Raw genomic sequence first — 27227 nt, forward strand, 5'->3', positions numbered from 1 at the left:
GCAAGTAAAAGTATGTGACACCCAGTTAAATGTGAATTTCAGATAAACAATGAATAATATTTAGTAGAAGTATATCCAGATTTTGGACATATTTTTGAGTGCAAGTCATGGAAACAAAGAACATTAAAACCAGAAAGGACCTTAGAAAACACATGGCCCAGAGGTTGCAAATTCAGATGCAGTCATGTGTTAGGAAACCATGTCTTTAGCAGGAGGGCTGTTATGTAACAGAGTGTGGTGGGGACTGTGGTTTGCTGATGTATGTGCATCATCTAAAGGTACTTAAAATCAAGTTTTAAGAAATTATTGTGATACCTAGATAAGTATCTGCAACCAAGTTTAGCTCAGATGCTCCCAGGTTTTACCTCCTAACTGAGGTTATTTGATTCAACAAACTGACGTAGCTAATTACAGGGGGGTCTAGGACTGGAACCAGATGATCATGACACCCAGTTCTGCACTGTCTTCCTACACTGAGATGCTTTTCCTTTAGCCTTACTTTGACAACTATTCAGTATTAGTTTAGAACTTGAATAGTAATCCAGGACCCCTAAATACCCATCCAGGGATCTCCTAGATACTGCTAGAAAAGTACATTGCTATTCATTTTTTTTAAAGTAAAATACTTACTGAAGTATAACATGTACATAGAAAAGTGCTGCAAATTTCCCTCTAAACGCAGTTTTAGCTGTAACCCACATGTTTTAATAAGTTGTGTTTTCCCTCTCATTCAGTTCAAAATATTTTCTCATTTCCATTTTGCTTTTTTCTTTTATGCATAGGTTATTTATAAGTGTATTGCTTAATTTCTAAATATTTGGGAATTTTCTAGTTACTGTTTTTAACTTGTTTCTAGATAATCCAACTGTGCTCAGAGAACATACCCTTAATGATTTCAATCCTTTGCAATTTGTTGAAATGCCCAAAAAAGAGTCAATTTAGGTAAATGTTCTATGTGTGTTAGAAAATAATGTATATTTTGTTGTTGTTGCATGAAGTGGTCTGTATATGTTGACTGAATCAAGCTTGTAATCCTGTTCCTATTTTCTATATTTTTACTGATTTTTATCTGTTCAGTTGAGAGGTGTATTAGTTTCCTATTATGATTGTGAATTTATTTCTCCTTTCAATTCTATCAATTCTTGCTTGTATATATTTTGAACCTATGTTATTAGGCATATAGAAACTGTATTTTTTAAACCCCAGAAGATATGACTGGTTTGGTTTCTTCTATATTTATTCACATATTTCTCCATTCCATTAGTATTCATTCCTTCCTGAATTTCCATGTTTCTCTCTTGAATTTTTTTTTTTTTTTTTTTTTTTTAGGAAATATTTCTCTTCTGCCAGAAGTATTTTCTTCTACATCTAGTGTTTTGTTTTGGTTTGGTTTGGGGTTGTGTGTGTGTGTGTGTGTGTGTGTGTGTGTGTAAGTCCACTGCTGATGAATTCTCTCAGTTTTTGTTTGTCTGAGAATGTCTTCATTTTTCCTTTACATTTGAAGGATGTTTTTGCTGAGAATAGAATTCTAAGTTGACAATCATTTTTTTAATCAGACCTTTAAAGATGTCATTCAGTTGTCTTCTGGCTTCCATCATTTCTGTTGAGTCAGTTTTCAGTCATATAGTTGTTCCTTTGAAAGGGTACTTTTATTTTCTGGATGCTTTTAATATTTTCTCCTCATGTTTTGTTTCCAGCATTTTAAAATGATTTGCATGTGTGTAGTCTTCTTTGTAGTTATCCTGTTTGGGGTTCATTAAACTTCCTTAATCTTTAGGTTGAGTTTTCAAAATTCTTGACCTTTATCTTGTCAAATATTGCTTCTGCCCCACTTTATCTCCTCTCTTCCTGAGATTCCAATTACATGTACATTAAAAGATCTCACCATGTATTATATATCCTTTATGCTCTTTTACAAAGATTTTCTTTCTTTTTGTTCTCCATTCTTCAGTTTGTATATTTTCTATTGACCTATTTTTTTTTAGTTTGCAAGTCTTTTTTGCTGTGTCCAGTATGCTGTTAAATTCAATGATTGATTACTTAATTTTAGTTATTCTATTTTTCAGTTACAAAATTTCCATTTTTTTTTACTACTAGCTTTATTAAGATAGAATACACACACTATACTAAGTTATTGCCTTATGCAGTTGTCTTTTAAAACAGATATTTTAAAAAGAGAAACAAAAATACATTTATTCTTTTATATGTACCTATATAGTTAACTTTATCAGTGCTCTTTCTTTCTTCACGTGGATTGAGTTATTGTCTAGTGTCCTTTCATTTCAGCTTGAAGGATTCCCTTTAGTAGCTAGTGATGAATTTAGTATTTGTTTGTCTGGGAATGTCTTAAGTTCTCCTTTGCTTTTAAAGGATACTTTTTCTTGATATAGAATTCTTGGTTTTCTTTCAGTACTTTTGAATTATGTCATCTCACTGCTTTCTGGTCTCATGTTTTCTGAGGAGGAGTCAGATGTTAATCTTATTGAGGAGGAGTCAGATGTTAATCTTATTGATGTTAATCTTATCTACATGATGAGTTACTTGAGTCACTTTTCTCTTGCTTTCAAAGTTTTCTTTGTCTTTGTCTTTCAGCAGTTAACTGTGATTTTTCTAGGTGTATGTCTCCTTGAGTTTATCCACTTAGAGTTGTTTGAGCTTCTTGGGTGTGTAGATTAATATTTTTCATCAGGTTTGGAATATTTTTGGCCATTATATTTTTTAAATGTTCTTTTTGCCCCTTCCTCTCTTTCCTTCCTTCTGAGACTCCCATTGTGCATATGATAATACACTTGATGCTGTCCCGCCAACCTCTGAAGCTCTATTCATTTTTCTTCATTCCTTTTCCTTTGTTCCTCAGATTGGATAATCTCAGTTTACCTGTCTTCGAGTTTACTGCTTCTTTCATCTGCTAGTTCCAATCTGTTGTTGAGCCTCTCTTGTGAATGTTTCATTTCAGTTATTGTGCTTTTCAAATCCATAATTCCTAATTGGTTTTTTGTAAATTCTCTTTTTAATGATACTCTCTATTTGGTGAGACATCACTCCCATACTTTCTTTTAATTCTTCAGGCAGAGTTTCTTTTAATTCCTTGCACATATATATAATAGCTGACTTAAAGTCTTTGTCTAGTAAGTTCAATTATCGGCTTCCTTAGAGACAGTTTCTATTGACAGCTTTTTATCTTGTCTATGAGCCACAGTTTCCTGTTCCTTTGTGTGTCTCATAATTTTTGTTGAAAACTGGTTATTTTTAATACTACAATGTGACAGCTTCCCCTCCTCCCAACATTTTGTTGTTGTTGTTGTTGTTATTGCTGTTGTTCCTGCTACTTGTTTGTTTAGTGACTTTCCTGAACTAATTATATAGAGTCTGTATTCTTTGTTGTGTGTGGCCACTGAAAAATATGCTCAGCTTAACCATCAACTAACGATTGAAGAGAGATTTTTCTTAAATGACTTGAACCAATACATCTCCCAGCCCTTGCAAAAGTGCTCTGTGTTTGTACTGGGGCATGGTTTCAATGCTCAAGTAGACAATTTACATCTCTGCTAGCCTTCACTTTTTTCTTGTTCAGAGACTCAAAGTCAGCCAGGTTAGGACCTTCTCAGTTCTCTCCTGGGTATGTGTATATCTCTGCACATGTGCATCGTTTTCTAGATTGACAAGAATATTTTGGAGTTTTGCAAAGCCCCCCACAGACATATCATTCCCTAATTTTTTCTTGAAAATTTTTTGTCAGCCTTTTGTTAGCTTCCATTAATAGCACCTTAGGCAATTGCAATGTTAAACAATTGTTTGATTGTTCTTGGCAAATGCCCATGAGATAAGGCTGTTCATACAGAATAACGTTTACCTCAGTCAGGTTAAATAAAGACAAGGTGTGGGAATGAAACTTGCCAAGCACGTCAAGTAATGACAGTTTTCTGTATGTATGTATGTATGTGTGAATATTTATCTATATAGTATATAGATATATAGATATGGCACTGGAATGCTGTTCAGGCATAAAAAAGAATGAAATCTTGCCATTTGCAACAACATGGGTGGACCTTGATTGCATTTTGCAAAGTGAAATAAGTTAGAGAAAGAGAGCCAAATGCCATATGTGCTCACTTATATGTGGAATCTAAAAACAAAACAAAACACCAAATTCATAGATATATAGATAGATTGATGTTTGCCAGAGGTGGGGTGTGGGGGGTGGGTGAAATGGGTGAAGTGGTCAAAAGATATCAACTTCCAGCTATAAAATAAAGGCATGGGTATGTAATGTACAGTATGGTGACTATAGTTAGTAATGCTGTATTGCATGTTTGAAAGTTGTTAAGAGAATAGGTCTTAAAAGTCCTCATCACAAAACACACATACACAATTTGTAACTGTGTGTGGTGATGGATGTTAACTAGACATGCTGGATTGATCATTTTTAAATATATACAAATATTGAATCATTATGTTGTACACCTGAAACTAATATAATGTTTATTGACAATTGTATCTCAATTTTAAAAAAAGGAAAAAAAGAATTTGGGTAGTCTTAGTCTTGGGAAGGCAGAGGAGAGGAAGGGTATTGCTTTGCTAAATGTGGATAACTTTAAATGTTTTGCCTTATCTTTTCAATCTATCCTCTATTGTTGAAGCCAGTAAGGAAATGTAAAACCTCAAAATGAAATTTTAAACAGCGATTCCAATGGAGTAAAAAAGACTTCGTTGCATAGTCACGACTTAGCTCGCCATTTCCTTGGAGGGAGGACTACTGGCTGTTCTATTTCTGAAGAGGAGAGAGTGGAAGGTACACAGCAGAGTCCAGAAGAAATTCCATCCTGGCAGATAAGAGACTCCCTCTTGTGAGAGCACCGGAATCACAACCAACTGCTGAACAGTCATCATCAGGGAGACACTGGAACTCACCAAAAAAGATACCCCACATCCAAAGACAAAGGAGAAGCAGCAATGAGACGGTAGGAGGGGTGCAATCACAATGAAATCAAATCCCATAACCACTGTGGGGGGGGTGATTCACAAACTGGAGAATACTTATACCACAGAAGTCCACCCACTGGCGTGAAGGTTCTGAGCCCCACTGTCAGGCTTCCCAACCTGGGGGACCAGCAACGGGAGGAGGAATTCCTAGAGAATCAGACTTTGAAGGCTAGAGGGATTTGATTGCAGGACTTCAGCAGGACTGGGAGCAGCAGAGACTCCACTGTTGGAGGGCACACACAAAGTAGTGTTCACATCAGGACCCAAGGGAAGGAGCAGTGAACCCATAGGAGACTGAACCACACCTACCTGCTAGTGTTAGAGGGCCTCCTGCAGAGGTGGGAGGCAGCTGTGGCTCACCATGGGGACAAGGACACTGGCAGCAGAAGTTTTGGGAAGTACTCCTTGGCGTGAGCCCACCCAGAGTCCGCCATTAGCCCCACCAAAGAGCCGGGTAGGCTCCAGTGCTGGGTCGCCTCAGGCCAAACAACCAGCAGGGAGGGAACCCAGCCCCACCCATCAGCAGACAAGCGGATTAAAGTTTTACTGAGCTCTGCCCACCAGAGCAACACCCAGCTCTACCCACCACCAGTCCCTCCCATCAGGAAGCTTGCACAAGCCTCTTAGATAGCCTCATCCACCAGAGAGCAGACAGCAGAAACAAGAAGAACTACAATTCTGCAGCCTGTGGAACAAAAACCACATTCACAGAAAAATAGACAAAATGAAAAGGCAGAGGACTATGCATGAGATGAAGGAACAAGATAAACTCCCAGAAAAACAACTAAATGAAGTGGACATAGGCAACCTTCTAGAAAAAGAATTCAGAATAATGACAGTGAAGATGATCCAGGACCTCGGAAAAAGAATGGAGGCAAGATCAAGAAGATGCAAGAAATGTTTAACAAAGACCTAGAAGAATTAAAGAACAAAAAAACAGAGATGAACAGTACAATAACTGAAATGAAAAATACACTAGAAGGAATCAATAGCAGAATAACTGAGGCAGAAGAATGGATAAGTGACCTGGAAGACAGAATGGTGGAATTCACTGCCACAGAACAGAATAAAGAAAAAAGAATGAAAAGAAATGAAGACAGCCTAAGAGATCTCTGGGACAACATTAAACGCAACAACATTTGCATTATAGGGGTCCCAGAAAGAGGAGAGAGAGAAAGGATCCGAGAAAATATTTGAAGAGATTATAATTGAAAACTTCCCTAACATGGAAAGGAAATAGCCACCAAGTCCAGGAAGCACAGAGAATCCCAGGAAGTATAAACCCAAGGAGAAACACGCTGAGACACATAGTAAGCAAATTGACAAAAATTAAAGACAAAGAAAAATTATTGAAAGCAACAAGGGAAAAATGACAAATAACATACAAAGCAACTCTCATAAGGTTAACAGCTGATTTCTCAGCAGAAACTCTACAAGCCAGAAGGGAGTGGCACGATATATTTAAAATTATGAAAGGGAAGAACCTACAACCAAGATTACTCTACCTGGCAAGGATCTCATTCATATTCAAGGGGAAAATCAAAAGCTTTACAGACAAGTAAAAGCTAAGAATATTCAGCACCACCAAACCAGCTCTACAACAAATGCTAACGGAACTTCTCTAAGTAGGAAACACAAGAGAAAAAAAAGACCTACAAAAAGAAACACATAACAATTAAGAAAATGGTAATAGGAAAATACATATCGATAATTACCTTAAATGTGGATGGATTAAATGCTCCAACCAAAAGACACAGGCTTGCTGAATGGATACAAAAATGAGACCCATATATATGCTGTCTACAGGAGACCCACTTCAGACCTAGGGACACATACAGACTGAAAGTGAGGGGATGGAAAAAATATTCCGTGCAAATGAAAATCAAAAGAAAGCTGGACTAGCAATACTCATATCGACAAAATAGACTTTAAAATAGAGAATGTTACCAGAGACAAGGAAGGATACTACATAATGATCAAGCGATCAATCCAAGAATAAAGATATAACAGTTTATAAATATGTATGCACTCAACATAGGAGCACCTCAATACATAAGGTGAATGCTAACAGCTATAAAAGAGGAAACTGACAGTAACACAACAATAGGAACTTTAACACCTCACTTACACCAAGGGGCAGATCATCCAGACAGAAAATTAAAAGGAAACACAAGCTTTAAATGACACAAAAGACCAGATATAGATAATTGATATTTATAGGACATTCCATCCGAAAACAGCAGATTACACTTTCTTCTCAAGTGCACATGGAACATTCTCCAGGATAGATCACATCTTGGGTCACAAATCAAGCCTTGGTAAATTTAAGAAAATTGAAATCATATCAAGCATATTTTCCTACCACAACACTATGAGATTAGAAATCAATTACAGGGGAAAACATGTAAAAAACACAAAGATATGGAAGCTAAACAATACATTACTAAATAACCAAGGGATCACTGAAGAAATCAAGGAGGAAATCAAAAAGTACCTAGAAACAAATGACAATGAAAACACGATGATCCAAAACCTATGGGATGCAGCAAAAGCAGTTCTAAGAGGGAAGTTTATAGCAATACAATCCTACCTCAAGAAACAAAAATCTCAAATAAACAATCCAACCTTACACCTAAAGGAACTACAGAAAGAAGTACAAACAAAACCCAAAGTTAGTAGAAGGAAAGAAATCATAAATATCAGAGCAGAAATAAATGAAATAGAAACAAAGAAAACAATAGCAAAGATCAATAAAACTAAAAGCTGGTTCTTTGAGAAGATAAACAAAATTGATAAACCTTTAGCCAGACTCATCAAGAAAAAGAGGGAGAGGACTCAAATCAATAAAATTAGAAATGAAAAAGGAGAAGTTAAAATGGACACTGCAGAAATACAAAGCATCGTGAGAGATTACTACAGGCAACTCTATGCCAATAAAATGGACAACCTGGAAGAAATGGATAAATTCTTAGGAAGGTATAACCTTCCAGGACTGAACCAGGAAGAAATAGAAAATAGGAACAGACCAATCACAAGTAATGAAATTGAAACTGTGATTTAAAATCTTCCAACAAACAAAAATTCAGGACCAGATGGCTTCACAGGTGAATTCTATCAAACATTTAGAGAAGAGCTAACACCCATCCTTCTCAAACTCTTCCAAAAAATTGTAGAGGAAGGAACACTCCCAAACTCTTTCTATGAGGCAACCATCAACGTGATACCAAAACCAGATAGAGATACTACAAAAAGGAAAATTACAGACCAATATCACTGATGAATATAAGTGCAAAAATCCTCAACAAAATACTAGCAAACAGAATCCAACAACACATTAAAAAGATCATACACCATCATCAACTGGGATTTATCCCTGGGATGCAAGGATTCTTAATATACACAAATCAGTCAATGTGATGCACCATATTAACAAATTAAGTAATAAAACCATATGATCATCTCAATAGATGCAGAAAAAGATTTTGACAATATTCAACACCAATTTATGATAAAAACTCTCCAGAAACTGGGCAGCAAGGGAAACTACCTCAACATAATAAAGGCCATATACGACAAGCCCAAAGCAAACATCATTCTCAGTGGTGAAAAACTGAAAGTGTTTCCTCTAAGATCAGGAACAAGAAAAGGATGTCCACTCTCGCCACTCTTATTCAACACAGTTTTGGAAGTCCTAGCCTTGGCAATCAGAGAAGAAAAAGAACTGAAAGGAATCCAAATTGGAAAAGAAGAAGTAAAACTGTCACTGTTTGCAGATGACATGATACTATACATAGAGAATCCTAAAGATGCCACCAGAAAACTACTAGAGCTGATCAATGAATTTGGTAAAGTTGCAGGATACAAAATTAATGCACAGAAATCTCTTGCATTCCTATACACTAACAACGAAAGATCAGAAAGAGAAATTAAGGAAACAATCCCATTCACCATTGCAACAAAAAGAATAAAATACCTAGGAATAAACCTACCTAAGGAGGTAAAAGACCTATACTCAGAAAACTATAAGACACTGATGAAAGAAATCAAAGAAGACACAAACAGATGGAGAGGTATACCATGTTCTTGGATTGGAAGAATCAACATTGTGAAAATGACTGTACTACCCAAAGCATTTTTTGGACTACAGATTCAATGCAATCTCCATCAAATTACCAGTGGCATTTTTTACATAACTAGAACAAAAAATCTTAAAATTTTTATGGAGACACAAAAGACCCCGAATAGCCAAAGCAGTTTTGAGGGAAAAACATGGAGCTGGAGGAATCAGACTCCCTGACCTCAGATTATACTACAAAGCTATAGTAATCAAGACAATATGGTACTGGCACAAAAACAGAAATATATATCAATAGAACAGGATAGAAAGCCCAGAGATAAACCCACACACCTATGGTCAACTTATCTATGACAGAGGATGCAAGGATATACAATGGAGAAAAGACAGTCTCTTCAATAAGTGGTCTGGGAAAACTGTACAGCTACATGTAAAAGAATGAAATTAGAACACTCCCTAACACCATACACAAAAATAAACTCAAAATGGATTAAAGACCTAAATGTAAGATCAGACACTATAAAACTCTTAGAGGAAAACATAGGAAGAACACTCTTTGACATAAACCACAGCAAGATATTTTTTGACCCACCTTCTAGAGTAATGGATATACAAACAAAAATAAACAAATGGGACCTAATGAAACTTAAAAGCTTTTGTACAGCAAAGGAAACTATAAACAAAATGAAAAGACAACCCTCAGAATGGGAGAAAATATTTGCAAATGAATCAACAGACAAAGGATTAATCTCCCAAATATATAAACAGTTCATGCAGCTCAATATTATGAAAACAAACAACCCAATCCAAAAATGGGTAGAAGACCTAAACTGACATTTCTCCAAAGAAGACATACAGATGGCCAAGAGGCACATGAAAGGCTGCTCAACATCACTAATTATCAGATAAATGCAAATCAAAACTCCAATGAGGTATCACCTCATACCAGTCAGAATGACCATCATCAGAAAATCTACAAACAATAAATGCTGGAGAGGGTGTGGAGAAAAGGGAACCCTCTTGCACTGTTGGTGGGAATGGAAATTGACACAGCCACTATGGAGAACAGTATGGAGGTTCTTAGAAAACTACAAATAGAATTACCATATGATCCAGCAATCCCACTACTGAGCATATACCCAGGGAAAACCATAATTCAAAAAGACACATGCACTCTAATGTTCATTGCAGCACTATTTACAATAGCCAGGTCATGGAAGCAGGCTAAATTCCCATCAACAGATGAATGGATAAAGAAGATGTGGTACATATATACAATGGAATATTACTCAACCATAAAAAGGAACAAAACTGGGTCATTTGTAGAGATGTGGATGGATCTAGAGACTGTCATACAGAGTGAAGTAAGTCAGAAAGAGAAAAACAAATATTGTATATTAACGCATATATGTGGAACCTAAAAAAATGGTACAGATTAACCGGTTTGCAGGGCAGAAATAGAGACACAGATGTAGAGAACAAACGTATGGACACCAAGGGGGGAAAGTGAGGGGGGGATGAATTGGGAGATTGGGATTGACATGTATACACTAACATGTATAAAGTAGATAACTAATAAGAACGTGCTGTATAAGAAATAAATAAAAAGAATTTGGCACATGCCTCAAGGGAAGATTGCTCACTCTGCTGTGTGTATCATGTCTCAGAAAACTTGATCCTCAAGCCCGGGCTGCTTTTGCAGCCCTGAACTCCAGTTTTTATCATCCCACAGTGAGAACTGTTGGTTTCTCTGCCTCTTAGCTGCCCTCTGCTTAACTTCTAAACTGAATAGGCAAATGCCCCAGCAGGGAAAGCAGCTTGAAGAATGTTGACTTCACTTCACTGACCTTCCCTTGTCTCAGGGATCTTGGCCCCTCAGGTTCTTGCTGCTTGGGAAGCTCTGTGACAACTTCAAAACAGATGTTTTCTAAAAAAAAATATATCCATTTTTAAAATAATTTTTCTCAGCAGAAGTGTAGGTCAGCTACAGGTTACTCAACATATCCACAAGGGGATGTCCCTGGTATTTCATTTTTTAGCATCATATATTTAAGAGCATGATTGTTATACTCAAAATTTGAAGACATTTGCTGTTTTCTTCTGCACTACAAACCAACCCATCATAATGTTTTTGAATGAGCTCTATGTGTCTCTGGTCTCTTTCAACTGTATTCTTTGGTTGATATTTCCTGGCTGTTCTACCCAAGGTCTTGCTGTATCTGATATTATGTTATTGCACGGTGTTCTGTCTTTGGCAAGGAGTAGTAGAAGCAGAATATTAAAATTTACATTTATGCTGCCTTTGGCTATGAACTGTTTGAGAGACTATTCTACTTCTTTCCCTTTATAACTCTCAATCTTGAGTAATAAATATTGGGGACAACTATCATAGTAAAAAAAATACTGCAAATGCCTTTTAAATTTAATTATGGTAGAAACCACTTAACAATTATCTCCTATTTTTTATTTTTTATTTTTTCATTTTATTTATTTTTGGCTGCGTTGGGTCTTCATTGCCGCCTGCAGGCTTTCTCTAATTGCGGTGAGTGGAGGCTACTCTTCATTGCGCTGTGCAGGCTTCTCACTGCGGTGGCTTCTTTTGTTGCAGAGCATGGGCTCTAGGTGCGTGGGCTTCAGTAGTTGCAGCACGCAAGGTCAGTAGTTGTGGCTTGTGGGCTCCGGAGCACAGGCTCAGTAGTTGTGGCACACGGGCTTAGTTGCTCCGCGTCATGTGGGATCTTCGCAGACCAGGGCTCGAACCCATGTCCCCTGCATTGGCAGGCGGATTCTTAACCACTGTGCCACCAGGGAAGTCCACCTCCTATTTTTTTAAAGAAGTGACTTACATAGTAAATGTACTTACTGTTGCTTAGATGAATGTCACTAGAATTTCTCTTCAGCAGAGATATGGTCTGAAGTAATAAGAAAATTTAATTGGCTTAGTAACAGTTCATAGATTTATAGGATGCTGGAGGTAGACAAGATCTTATAGATCAGTTAAGACAACATACACATTTTAAATATTAAAGCACTGAAACTTATTTAAAGTAATTTTAATTATTGTCTGCTTGGATCCTGGGAGAACAATAGCAAACCTGCCTGTGATTAGATGTACAATTTAAACAGTAATGAAATTACATCCAAAAAGGTCTTCTATTGCCTGCATTGTTGAGTTTTTGCTATTTTTACATTTAGTCCTAACAATCTTTTCTATGTCTCTTTCTTCAAATACAGGCAGTAAAATAATGGCAGGGTACAAAAATGGCTGAATTTCTTATTCTATACTTTAATAAAGTAATAGGCTCAAATGCTGGACCAGCAACAGTATCTTTCTCTTTGATGACTGGAGGGTATTTGTTAGGTGTTAGTGACAGCAGAATCTTTTTTGAATGCAATGCATTCTGGGACTTTCAGAGGATATACCTGTACTCATATACTGCATTCTGCCTTTTTACTTCCCATCCTTAAAGCCTGTCAATTTACACTTGGAAGAACATATACAAGAGAAAATAGAAAGAGGAGAGGCATACAAAGCTATTTTACAGACAACTACATTAGATGGTCAGTAAATATATGTTCATTAAATTAAAAAAAGGAAGTTCAGAAAGGCTACGATATAGTTTATTGTGTGTCTATCAGAATCAATACATCATCCTACATAGCAATTCCAAGGGAGCCGTAGTTCCTGACTCACTAACTACTGATGCAGTTTCCAATTCTAGGGTGTAGCATGGTGTATGTGGTCTAGTGGAAAGACCAATGGGTACACAGTGAGCTGACTCTTCCACTTGCTACCTGCATAACCTGGAAAATGGTCACATAACTTCTCTGAGCCTCAGTTTGCTCATGTGTAAAATAAATATAACAGTGGATGCCCTGCTAATCTCTTAGGGCTGCTGTGATGATTAACTGAGGTTATATTTCTGAAAGGCTTGATACTATATAAGCTCCACTGAAGTGAACGGTATTACTATTTTTATAATGAGTGACTAGTTTATAAAATCTGATGCTCATCTCTGGGATACTTTCTTGGATTCGGTGTTTTGTGTCACTTGTGCTTTTATAAATAAAAAATCATGGCCTATGCTTACAAATAAAATGACTTAGTAGAAACCAGAATGTTTGGTAGACCTTAAACCAATGTTTTCCAAAGTACCACTGGGTAATTTAAGGGGTAAGTGGATGAATATTTTTGATAGTAATATTTATATATAAGAAAAATATACAATCAGTACAGCAAAGCCATTATTTCACAGATTTATAGCTTGTTTTCTGTTTTCATGCTAACATGCAGTTTCCTATTTGAATAAATGGATTTAAGTAGCAAAACTGGAATCTATTTAAAGAAAAATATTAAATGAATAACAGTGCAGGTAGTATGTGGATAAGTAAATATATATATCATGATGGTGGTATTTGTGTGACTAAAGTTGGGGAAACATTTTCAATGTTTAAGTCAGTCATCTCATAGAATATGTCATTCTACTAGAACAACAACAAAGACAAAAAAAAATTCTAGCTCCACCATTCGGTTCCTTATTTAATAAAATAATAAAGGCACTTGTGACAGATAAATCTTGACTTGCATTGAGCTAGGATGGACTCTGGCGGATTTGTCTATCCATTTCTTGTCACCATCTACTTGAGTAGCTCTATCCTGGCAGAATCAGAAAGTTCCCTGACACTAATGCTATTTCTTTACAAGATAATGAAGACAAGTCTTAACCAAGTTCCAAGGGTTTTATTGGCTATTGAAATTTTATTAACATTTATATGATGCCATGCTGTCAGAATTCTTTTTAAACAATTGTTTTAGTTGCCCTGGAGTTTACATGGATTTTTGTGGCCAAAAGATAGTAGAATAAATAAAACAACAGATAGCTATGCAGTTTAGTGAGAAAATACCTTCAACTGTAACATTTCCTAGCTCAGTGAGTCCACCAGTGAATAGATTAAAAGTCATGCAATCCTGCCTCTCTTCTCCCTACCACCAAATCCTAGAAAAGTAGCTATTCATCATTTTCTTCACAATTTCCAATGAAAGAGACACCATCAGTTTCTTTTGTGGTACTGTTCGGTGTTTCAATACATCTTCTGTACTTCTGGCAATTAAGTTCTCTTCCAACACGCTACATACTAAACGTAGGAGTCTTATTCACTTCTAAGAACACCCCCTTCTTGTGTGGTAGAAATATCAATGATACATTAAAATACCAAATAATGACATTTATTTATAAAAGTGTGCTGTCAGACGAAAGAAATTCAAAATTATATATTTAATGTGTTGGTTATATAGCTAAAATTTAATAGCAGTCTCATTCAAGTCCTTGTCTTTTAAGAATTTTGGTACTAATATCCAGATATGTAATGATGCTACCCAACTAGGCTGTAACTATCGGGGCAATTAGCTCCAGATTATTAAAATCTCCAATCTCACTCAATCTTTTCATAACTTATCACACTAGTTTCTTTTTTTTTTTTTTTTTTTTTTTTTGCTGTACGCGGGCCTCTCACTGCTGCGGCCTCTCCCGTGGCGGAGCACAGGCTCCGGACACACAGGCTCCGCGGCCATGGCTCGCGGGCCCAGCCGCTCCGCGGCATGTGGGATCCTCCGGGATAGGGGCACGAACCCGTGTCCCCTGCATCGGCAGGCGGACTCTCAACCACTGCGCCACCAGGGAAGCCCACACACTAGTTTCTGATATTGTCAGACCCTACTTACACAAGAGAAGGCTTCTATGACAGGTTTTTTTAAAAAATAGTGGTAAAATATACATAACATAAAATTTACCATTTTAGGCATTTTTACATATATAATTCAGTGGCATTAAATACATACACCTTGTTGTGTAACCATCACCACCATCCATCTCCAAAATTTTTTTTCATTTTCCCAAACTGAAACTCTGTACCCAATAAATAATAACTCCTCCTTTATGACGGAGCTTTAAAAATCATTTAAAAGATATAGTAAAGAACAATTTTAGAGAGACGCATTTAGCAGTTGTTCTTCCCAAAGCATTGATATCTTTTTTCCCTGATTGTTAAGAATCCTCTTTCAGCTTAATGAAGCAGCTATCTATTCGTTCCACACGGCCCCCCACTCCTTCCTGGCCCTGGTGAGAGGAGGCTGCAAGACTAGAGGAACAGCTGCTTCACTGCTCCAAATTACAAATATGGTGTGTGTCTCAACACATCACAGCTGCTGAGCAAAGAACAGATGGGACCCTGATCTCCCAGTAGACCCATTGGAACCCCCGTCTTGAATGTTAAACAGTGATCCACAGAGAGAAAGTGATTTGTTTTCTCTAGTTAATAATCCCTTCCGCAGACTGGAATCCTTCATGTGCAGGAACACGTAAGCCAGTCTGAGGTTTCAGCGCTGGGGCTCCTGGCTCCAATCCCTAGCTTTTGTTTGCTGAGACAGACAGCATTTGGAGTTGGAATGTGGCAAAGCTTGTCAACACACAGGGCTTTTCTCTGCTTTCCAAACACATGTGAGGCAGACTGGCTCTCTGTGAAGCTGTGATCTTTTCTGGGGAAAGGAAATGTTACATGCAAGTCAAGAAGAAAACATATTTGGAATCAAGAGAAATAATTGGTCTGGGCATCAAAGGGACAAATTCTGATTAGTTGACAAAGATGTTACAATTATTTTTAGGTACAGATGTTGACCTAGATTAGTCTAAATCAGTATTGCCTTATGGAATATGCATATGTGCTTAAGATAGAAACCGTTTAAAACAAACAAACAAACAAACCTGAAGGATTTTTGGAACGGTCAGCATTACTCAAGAAAAGCAGACCGGTGCCAGTGCCCTGGAAAGGCACAGTTATACTGACACTCCCCTGGATGTTACCCCTCTCTTCCAAAAGCAGCACAATTACACATGTCAAACACCTTAGGAGCTTTCCTTTCATCTTTCATGGTACTAAACACAACAATCTCTGGAACTGGAAACCTTAGGTAATGGCTTCAGTCAGATACCCAAGACCCAGAGACGCATGAGCTGAAAGCATTACCAGAGTAATGCTTCATCCAGTTGAGGCTAAATGATTAGTGCACAGTATTCACGAAAGAAAAAATTCAATTAGATAATCCTGGAGGTGATTAGAGGTTTACCTCTCTTCCAGGACCTCACACTATTTTGGCCAGGACTCATGTCGTTATCACTGGGATGCACACTAACTAATCACTAGACGGTAGATGCATCTGGGTCATCTCTCACTTATGATGGATCTATTGCTTCCTTTCCACTCTGAAAAGACTTCATGTTTTAGACCGACAATAGTCTCTACTTTCCAGTTTCCCAGTGACAGCGTCTTTCACAGGAGCCCTCCCCGCCCCACAATTGAGTGTTTCATCTTTAGCCAAGGTCCTTTTCTTAGGATTCAAGTAGGCTTTTGAGTGCCCCAATGCCAGGCACCACAGTTATTTTTCTTTGACTTTCTTCTTATTTACCTAAGAATTATTTCTGGAGGAAATATTTTTTAATTTAAACATGCATTAAAGTAGGGTTTCAGTTCACTGTGCTATACTAACTTATGTATAGGATAGTATGGAATACCTTTGTGCATAGTAGGTGATAAACCGTGATCATTTCATGCTTTGACCTTATTTTCCATGGAATTAAATTAAATACACCCTTCTGTAAGGATTTCGTGTATCTGTATTTGTTTATATCTAGCCTCGCTTAAGTTAGGAAATATTAGAGAAAAGAACCATAAAATTTCCTCTCATTGCTAAAGGTGTAAAAGTCCCAGTGCTTCTTGCGTAGCAACTTTACTGCCAGTGAAAGAATGAAGATAATGAAGTTAAAAATGTATGTTTGGTTAAAAAATACATCAGATGGTGTGGAACTAGCTTGAGAACACTTGCTTTGATATGACTTTAATTTTATCAAAACTTGGACTTGTTCCAGCTTTGCCTTGGAGCATCCTAGTCAAGTACATGTCTCATTGCTAAGATCCTCATGCAACTGGAGGGACCTTGGTAGAGCCATGTGCTTTGGAAATGGTCAAACTGGTCTGTGGCTTAGAGCTGTGGAAAAACTTCATTTGTTCATTCAACAAATATTTATTGAGCATCTACTATGTTCCAGGCACTGTTCTAGGACCTGGAGGCATAGTGAAGTAAACAAGGAAATATCTCTGCCTTTGTGTGTTCCAGAGGAAGGAGACAAACATAAAAAATAGGAAAATCATACAGTGTGTTAAGAGGCAATTAAATGGTGTGGGAAATAATAAATTAGGGTATAGAGAAAGAGGGGTGCCAGAGGAAGGGAATTGCTATTTGAAATGGTGTAGTCAGAATAGGCCTAATAGAAAAGGTAATATCTGAGCAAAGAGTTAGAGGTGAGAGAGTGAGACCTGAGATTATATGAGAGAAAAGCCATTCTAAGCAGAGCTTAGCACACACAAAGGCCATGAGGTGGTAGTATACCTACTGTATTCCAGGAACAGTAGGGAACCACACAACCCAGAGTGAGTGAGGAGAAAGGTGGTAGGAATCAGAGAGCTAAGAGAATGAGCAGGAGATCCTATGGGGCCCTAAACATTTTCAGGCATTCAGCTCTCACTCTGAGTGAAATGCTGAGCCAATGGAAGGTTTTGAACAGAGGAATGGTAAAATTTAGCTTTTGTTTTAGAAGGTTTACTGTGGATGCTATGTTGAGATTAGATTGCAGAGAACAAGGGTAAAAGCAGGCAGACTAGTTGGGAAGTGTTGTATTAATCCAACTGAGAAATGATACTGGCTCAGACCAGGGGGTAGCAATGGAGGTGGTGAGGAGAAAAATGACTGGATTCTGGACATATTTTGAAGGTAGAACCAACAGGAATTCCTGACCATCTGGATGTGAAGAGTGAGAGAAGGCGAAGAGTGGCATATGATGGCCAGGTTTGGGGCCTGGTCAACTAGAAAGGGTAGGATAGGCTTTAGGGCAAGGCTGTTAGGAGCCTCGTTTTGATCATGTTCAGTTTGAGATGTCTACTTGACAATATGTGGAGATGTCTATTAGGTACTTTAAATAAACAAGTCTGGATTTCAGAAAAGAGGTTGGAAATTTAAATTTGAGATATGACAACACAGAGCATTTAAAGCCATGAAACAAGATGAGATCACCAAAGGAGTGAGTGAGAACAGAGAAGTTCAAAAACTGGGCCTTGGAGCACTCCAGGGTCAAGAAGTCAGAGAAGAAAGGGTGAACTAGCAAAGGAGTAAGCAGTGAGGTGGGGGAAAAACCAGGAGAGGTCAGGTTCCCACAGACCAAGATAAGAAAGTCCTTCTAGGAGGCAGGAGTGATCTACTCTGTCCAATGCTACTGATGACAAGAATGACAAGGACTGAAAATTGACCACTGGTTTTAGTAATGAGGATGTCATTGGTGAGCACACCAAAAACATGACAATATTTTCCCAATATTTTAGAGCAGATCATGGGGATGACTGGTTGACGAAGCCCACACCCCATGACTCTGATTGCCCAGTTTTTCAGGGTGATAACTTTACTGAGTGAAACGCTGGGGGAAGGGGTTGCACAGTGCACACTATTTGATAAGACCAAATTGGGCAGGACTCTTTCTCCCACCCTTCTAATAGCATGTAGGATTCTCAGGTCTTTATGGAAATGAGGGAAAGGAAGAGGAGGAGTGCCTTGAAGGAGCATAGGTGGAGCTTCTGATCAATTCTGGTTGGGGTATCTCAAGCACTGCCTTTTGGGAAATGAATAGACCTCACTGATTAAACTTCAAACTATAAAGATGCTCTAGAAGCCATTTCATTTGCATGCATTATTTGGGATCTCTTTTTTCCCTCAATATGGCCATTCATTTCTGCGTGAAATAATAGATAACACTATGTAAAAATTATTTTTACATTGTGTATGTAAAAAAATCAATACTGGCAAAGAAGACAATGAAATCACATACAAAAACCTGTGCATATTTTTTCAGGTAGAAGAGATATAAACTTTTCATCAAATGAGCAAAGATTAAGAGCTACTTATGTAGAGTGCAAGGCTTTTTTTAAAATGAGCCACAGGTGCACAGAATTACATTATGGCTGTATTATTCTATAAATTACTATTAATATATTGCCTGTTTCAGTAGCTTCATGGTAATTATTTAATACCAACCAGCTCTATTTGTGGGGGGGGCTGATCTGTAGTTATGTCCCATTTCTGTGGTGTAAGTACTTCCATCATGGCCCATTTCAAACTACCAGTGTGAAGCCATTTGGACCTACCAACAGAAATCACACAATTGATTGTTGGTAGAAACAGGCTCCAGCACACCACTGCCTTATTTACATGTGAACTAATTCTGCTTCTGCCTGAAACCAGCAAATTAAAAAACAAACTAAAGTTAGGAAAGGAAAATGGAAATGTAAAGTGTTATATAATTAACATGTATATGATGTATAGTATATAGTATAAGATACATAATATATAAAATGTCATATATAATTATATTAAATATTATATAATTATGTTTTCAAGAAGTGTCACAGAAAACCTCAGGAAAGAGGGCAGGACAGGAAACTCATATTTGAATATGTATTACATGTGAGCATATGTCACACACATTATTTAATTCTCACAACTCCGTAGCACAGGTTTATTAATCCTTATTTTTAAATTGAAAATAGGTTCAGAGAGGATAATCCATTAGACCACAGTCACACAGACAACAAATGTTAGAGCCAAGACTTGAACCCAGATTTACCTGACTATTCCCCTAGACCAATGTCTACAAGCTCAGAATATTGTCCACGAATTAGTAGGATAAATTCTGATATGTTAATTGCCAGCTCAGTGGCACAATACTAGTATATTTATTACCTCCTGTATATTAAACTGAATTCTAAATTATTACATGAAAACACTTATTTTGATGGTCTAAATTTTGTAGCATATTTATCCTCCTTGGATTATACATATTCTCCAAAATTATAAAATCCTTTATCAGTACTGTAGTCAAGTCATCCATTGACTCTGATTTGTTTCCAAGAACACAAAAGAGAAAGAAGAGGGGAGGGATAAATTAGGAGAATGGGATTAAGAGATACACAATGCTATACATAAAATAGATAAGCAACAAGGATTTACTGTACAACACAGGGAACGATATTTAATATCTTGTAATAACCTATAATGGAAAATAATCTGAAAAAATATACATGTATATATAAGAGAAAGAAGCGAATATAATTAGCGTCCTTTTTAACAATACCTGATGTTGCATTGCTGTCAAGGCTACTACATGTACATCGAGGCTTCCCACATGGTGTACGGACAAAAAGCACAACTCTTGTCCAGGCCTCTACGAGGAGTCACTGGAAAACACTGCTTGACTTTTTTCTACCACATGTATGGAGCAGGGACTGGCCTCCTGAATGTTTATTTGAAAAAGGAAGGTGACAGTGAAGAGTCCCTCTTATGGAGAAGAAGAGGTGAGCAGAGCATCTCCTGGCTACGAGTGCTGATTGAATACACCTGTGAGAGGCGACACCAGGTAAGCCAAAAGAGATAAGAATCACGTGATGGGAAATGTTCCTTTAACCTTCTGATGCTCTTTTTCTTGCTACCATCAAGAATATTTTGTTCTTTTTTAGGGTCATAGGTAAAGGCAGTACTTGTTTAAGAGTAAAAATAATTAGTCTATATTGACTGAACCTAAGCAGTGAATGGGAAATTAGGCAGAAAGAGAAAGCTTTGGGTATTTATGCATAAAGTGATTTTTGCAACTCAGTGATGAAAGTGTATCTATTTTTGTCATGGTGCATTATGAGTGTCAAGTATATTCTGTGTATCCTGCAAACCTCCAAAACAGAGTCTCTCTTTCTTCTAAACATGGTGTTACCTAATTAGTTGTTGCAGCTGCATCTTTCACTCATCATTAGCCACACACAAGGGCTTTTGTTGTAAGCTTCTATTTAACAGAGTATGTGGTCCAGAGTAAATTTTTAAGCCTCTGTCCACACGATGCAGAAGAAACTAGCCTTGATCCTATGTCCTGGGTCTCCCCTTGGGTCTTCTCACGGGCGGTAGAAGACCTCCATCCTACAGGATCCCAATTATAAGGGAATCTGGACAGCAATAAGAAAGAGCCTTTTCAATTCCAATGGGTGAGACTGAACAGCCAGTTAGTCTAGAAATCAGCAGCAGCCTCCTGAAATCCACTGACTTCTCCTGCCTACCGTGAGCCAAGGCTCCAGAAAGTTCTGGGGAGATAACATTAGACCCCTGACTATTCCTGAAATTGCTCTATAGAATTCCAGGTGTGACCTTCAGCTAAAAGCCCTACTTCCTCCTCATCCTTGCTTCTGGACCAGCACCCCTCAACTTTAACCACTGGCCGTTTGGTTTAAGCAAATCTTAAAGGAAGATTTAAGGAAGAAGTATCCAAAAGAAAGACATTATTTTACACCACCCCTTAACCAAAATTAATTTTCTGCAGATCTAAATGGGAGTGAATTGCAGAAGCTCAGGTGACCAGGTTACAGTGCCATCTAGGGTGCTGGATTGCTAAGAACAAATGACAGAGGGAAGATGAGCCATTATTTACGGTTGGCCCATTATCTCGGCATGGATAAAATTATCTAAAACTTTAGCAAAGAAAAAAAGCCCCAGGAATAATTTTGATAGTGATTTAATATCTGCTTACAGAAGGAAAATGGATCACTCAGGAGCTTATTGATATCATTGATCATCATTCAGAGATGATGAATTAATTTTTTAGGCTATCAGGGCACTCATACTCGTACCCTATTCAAATGTCCTCAAAGTGTGGTCCTGAGACCAGCAGCAACACCTGAAATGCATATGCACCTAATATGAAATTCACCTGAAATACACATTCTGAGGCCCCACCTCAGAACTACTGAACCAGAAACTCTGGGGATTAGGGCCCTGAAATCTATGTTTTAACAAGCCTCCTGGTGATTCTCATGCACTCTAAAGATGAAGAATCTCTGTTATTGGATGAAACGAATCTGAGTCTCTCAGGTGGAGCCTGAGCACTGATGTTTTTTAAAACCTCCAAATGATGCTGATGCAGAAGAGCTCCAGAATTTGAGTTCTATGGAACAGGTGACTTCCCAGCATCTAACCTGGGGGCCAGGTACAGGTCCTTGCATATACTAGACTTGCTAGGTGGCTTGTTGTTTGAAAATATTTTTGAGCACAAAGTAGTGAGGCACCTGGGGTGGCATCTTGGGGTGTTCAAGTTCAAAGGTGAGGAATGACCTGAGAGGCTTTCAGCTCTCAATTTGGAAAGAAGATTCCAGACCATTCCCTTTGGCTCAGAATGGAACAGATATGAATCTGCCATGAGGAATTTTCTTCTTGATTTTGTGATTCCCTCAGGACTGCCTGGAGACCACGATGAACTAGCTTCTCCAAAACATCCTAGTGTCTAATAAAACACAGAGACACTCATGTGCACATGGCCATCTTCTATGTGCCTGGTACTTACCGTGCTGAGAGCTGTGCATGAGTTCTTACAATTGATATTATAGCTCCTCTTTAAAGATGGGGAATACTAAATGTCCAGCTGGCAAGTGGTGGAGTGAGAACTCAATCCCAGATCTGACTGGTTCCAAAGTTTGTATCCCTAAGCCACTGTTCTACGTTCCCTCCCACCATAGAAGTCCCAAAATACACTCATTGCCCTGGGTGCCCCAAGCACTGAGTGATCTTGGAGAAATGTTATCCTCTCTGAGACTGTTTATAGATTTTCAAAATGGGGTAATAATGCCTGCCGTGCTGATATCACCAGAGTTAGAGTGAGGGTCCAATGAGATTATGTTTGTGAAAGGGTTTATAAACTTTAAAGTACCAAACTATAAAAAGATACTATTATTGTTTCTAAAAATATATTGTCTCCCAGATCTCTCTGGTCTTCATAACCATGGCAAACCTGGTAATCTCAATAGCTACATCAGGCATCCAGATTGAGATCCTATAGTATAAGGCCAAAATATCTCCTTTTAATAAATATTTATTGACCATTTACTATTTTTAAGTACCAAGGATACTGCAATGCACATAGCATAGAGTTCCTACTCTTTTTTAGTTTACATATTAGTGGCAGAGAGGTAGAAAATGTGAAACAAAAATATACAATGTAACATCAGGTGTTAATAAGCACTATGAAAAAGAATAAGGCAAGCTGATCAGGTAATGAGGTCAAAGAATTATCAGGGAATACTCATGTAAGGCCTTGGGTGACATGGTAGAGTTTGAAATTTATTCCAAAAGCAATGAGAAACCAGCAGATGGCTTTAAGGTAATACGGTCTGATTTATATTTTAAAACGATCACTCCGGGTACTACATGGACAGTAGGCTGCAGTGAAGTAGACTCGAGTGGTGGGTTGGGCTGTGCAGCAGAGGTGAGATGTCATCAGAAGCCCACAGGACTTCCTTCCTTGTGGAATGTGGGGTTTGAGAGAAAGAGTCAAGATGACCTCAAAGTTTTTGACCTGAGCAACTGCTAGAGTGGAGTCGCTCTTGGTTGAGATGAGGAAGACCTTAGGTGGAGCAGATCTGGAGGAGTGAGGGCGGTATGTGCAGGAGGGAAATTAACAGTTGGTTTCGTCTGGTTTGGTTTTTGATGTCTATCAGACGTCCAAGTGGGTGTGTCAAGTAAAAAATAGGCTATGAGACTGGAGATCAGGAAAATGCACAGAACTAGAGAAGTAAATGTGTACATCACTAGTGGTGGTGGGCAGGTGTAGGTGATTTTTAGAATGCTGTAGTACTGCCGTCATTTGAGATTTATCCTATAGGGGAAATACCTGGGTGGCCTCTGGATGATATTCCAGTCATCAGATTTTTTTTCTTGGTAGAAAAAAATCCATTAAGTGGCAAAATTTTAATCATGTCCTTTCCTAAGGGATTTATTAAAGTGCTAAGCAGAACCTGACTCACCATTGATCAAAAACACAAAATGATTTTATTTCCTTTGGATTCCTTGCTTACCTTTCCTCCTCTGCTCTCAGGTGTTTTCCTCCCTGATTTCTTATATTCTGATACCATTGAAAGAGACTGTTAGACAAATTCTCAGCTCAGTGAAATATTTATATCATTCATATTGTTCATTATACTGCCTAACATTTAGTAGGAATTATTATGTGCTGGGTACTGAGCTAAGACCAGGTCTTCAAATTTTCTTATTCATGGTACCCTTAACCTCAGTAATTTTTTTCCTGGTGCCCCTACACCAAAAGATAGCTAATGTTCCATTTATCAAGTAGTGGAGTCCCAACAATAAGTATTTATGTGCTAACGAGTTAGTAACCTTTTGAAAAAAATAATATACTTAAACTGAAAGAAAAAATAATATTTTTTATCTAATTCTAAAATAACCACCAATTATTTAATAGAGTTTCTACAGATACAAATAGGGGAATAATACAAAGGGGCAATTATGATGCTATAAAATGGTGATCACTCAAATATGAAGGAAATTCAAAGGAGAGGATTGTATGAAATCAGGTGTTTGGCCCAACCAAAGACAATTCAGGATATAATTCTATCAGGTGATTTTCCTATTATACTTCCATTGCAGAGGTGGAGGTCAAAAAACAGATTTTACTTTTGTCCAGAAAACCAAAACACTTATTGACTATACTCATATATTCTCCTATCAAGATATGTTGGGACATTTTTTCCTCTTTTTGCCATTTATTTGGCTTCTTGTTTAGGGTGGTATCTTTAGAATTTCTATTAATGTTATTTTGCAACATTTCCATCGTTAAAGCTTCTTTGAGTCATTCACTTCAAGATAGTTTAATATGCTTATTAATTATCCACTTTATAGTTTCTGATTTAGTTTAAATCATAAACTAGTCCAATGGGGAGTAATTTGCTCATAAAATGAGTAGAGCAAATGTGTCTCCTGGATGATTTTCATTACCTACAAGCCTCCTTGGAGTATTCGGTGGTTTATTAACCATTATCAGAGCAGCCTTAGAGCTGGTAATATGATCTATTTTCCTTAGAACCTGAATATTTGATCAGTTATTTTCTTCTAGGATCTAAAGTCATGAAACTGGTTTCCTCTTTTTCTTGGGCTGTGTCTTGGATGTTATGGTATTTAACATGATAAGTGATCCATTGTCTTTCTGGTAAATTTAATTATTATATGTTGCTGTTCATACTTGGGTCTCATCCGTCAGTTTAATTCTCCCACCTAGTACTAGTATGAAGGTAGATTTAGGGAGAGCCTAAGGAAGCTTAGGCTTCTGGGCCCCTCACTCTCATAGGCCCTGTGAGTACCGGGAGTAGAATGTCCTAGGTGGGGAGGGAAACCATGTCACCACCAGGAGGCATTTCTAGGTGGGCATTTCTGGGAGATTGCCTAAAAACGTCTCAGAAGAAAGGAACTTGAATCTCCAAGGCTCCAGTAATTTTTGTGAATTTCTTTAAATTTCAAATAAATATTCCCTTTTGTACCTAAATTTGAATTGGTGATTTTGTATTCTTTTCCTGAAAGGGGGCCCCTGAGAACAATCTAGGCTTCCAGACCCATACAGCCTGGATTTGCCCTTGACCAGCGTTGTTTCATCAGGATGACTCTATTTCTAAATTCAAAACTTCATTATTTTTCAGATAATTTTTGAAGCCATTCGGGGAGTGTCAATAAGAAGTGATATTGCCATTGATGATGTTAAATTTCAAGCAGGATCCTGTGCGGGTAACAATATTTTTACAATTATATGTTTGACTGAAAAGGGATTTTGTAATAGTCTCAAATCATAAGAATGCAAATTAAGTATTTTCTGCAATAAAAATAGAGAAAACTATTATTGTCTATTTGTCTTTCCTGACAGAAATGGAAGATATAACTCAGCAGTCATCAGGATATTCTGAGGACTTAAATGAAATTGAATATTAAGGAATGATCTGAATCGGATTAACTAAACAAAGCCATACCTCTCTTCAATCAAAATGAAAAAAAAAAGACAAATGAATACTGGACAGTCTTAACTGTTTCATAAGTTATAAAATGACTTCAGAGCACTCTTTTTCATTACTTTTGCAAAAAATACTGACTCAGGGCTTTTTTTTTTTTTTTCTTCTTTTTGCATATGACAACTGTTACTAGAAGTACAGGCTGCTGTTTTTGCCTAGATCATTCATCTTAATTTTGGTACCAGTTAAAAATACAAATGTACTATATTGTAGTCATTTTAAAGTATGCAAATAAAGGGCACAATCAAAATGAGATGTGCTCACTTAAATCTGCATTCAGTGAATGTACTGGGAGGAGAATAGGTCTTGTGGGTTTTCTTTTGAAGTTCAAGTATCATAAATATTTTTGAAGTAATAATGTGAGGTGTCAGTAATATCTGCAGAATGAATGCAGCTTTCACAGTAACAAGTTAATCTAAGAAAATAAAGTCTTATTTTCTATGTTTTATTCATAGAAATGGAGTATTAATTTTTAAATATTTTTACCATATGTGATAACAAAGGATCTTTCATGAATGTCCCAAGGTATAAGTCAGTATTAATTAATGCTGTATTACAAGGCAATGCTACCTTCTTTTTTCCCCCTTTAAACTACTTTTGAAAGTCACTCTGAACACTTGGATAGAAATTGCACTCTTTTTTTGTAAAGCAAGCTTAAAAATGTTTATGTACACATACCCCCAGATTTTTATAATGTGTTAAACAATTTTACTGATTTTTAAAATAAATGTTTTGGTAATATTTTGAGTAATATGTAATAGTCTAGATATACTAGACTACTGCCTTTTATTTACATGTTTAGAAAATTGTATATACATATTTGTATACCCAAATGGCTGTTATGAAATTACGATTACCTAATAAAAAATAATTTGAAAATCTCTTCACTAACAATTAACTTTTTTCAACATTATTTTTCTTTATCAGAATATCTTCACTGTATAACTGCCAATTCTAATTTGAATCTCTACTCTGCCACACTTAAATGCTTCTTAAGCCTTTTTATTTGTGACATAAGCATTGCAAACATGGATGCAATAATTAATTTTTAAGGAGTGTTTTATTTCACATAATCTGAATTTTCTCCCAAATTTTATCTTATTAGAATGTTAAACTCTGTGAAGACAACAACTCTTTCTTGTTTTATTTATTATTTTAGTTTCAGTACCCAGAAGAATGTCTCGGTATATAG

At 37.2% G+C, this 27227-nt stretch overlaps 1 protein-coding gene across 10 annotated transcripts in view; it reads left to right on the forward strand.

The window, feature by feature from the left end:
• MAMDC2 (MAM domain containing 2) overlaps positions 1–26918 on the forward strand; it is a gene marked incomplete at its 5' end in the record, with an annotated part of 436428 nt that extends 409510 nt beyond the window's left edge. For all 10 annotated transcript variants that reach the window (XM_081238326.1, XM_081238325.1, XM_081238327.1 and 7 more), the window contains 3 exons: positions 20312–20571; positions 25673–25757; positions 25894–26918. In XM_081238326.1, coding sequence (XP_081094452.1) covers positions 20312–20571; positions 25673–25757; positions 25894–25958 — 410 coding nt within the window. In that variant the 3' untranslated portion in view covers positions 25959–26918. The remainder of the gene's footprint in view (positions 1–20311; positions 20572–25672; positions 25758–25893) is intronic.
• Between the last annotated feature and the right edge of the window lie 309 nt (positions 26919–27227).

This window comes from Mesoplodon bidens (assembly GCF_964165515.1).
Source record: "Mesoplodon bidens genome assembly, chromosome: 6".
NCBI classification, from domain to species: Eukaryota; Metazoa; Chordata; class Mammalia; order Artiodactyla; family Ziphiidae; genus Mesoplodon; species Mesoplodon bidens.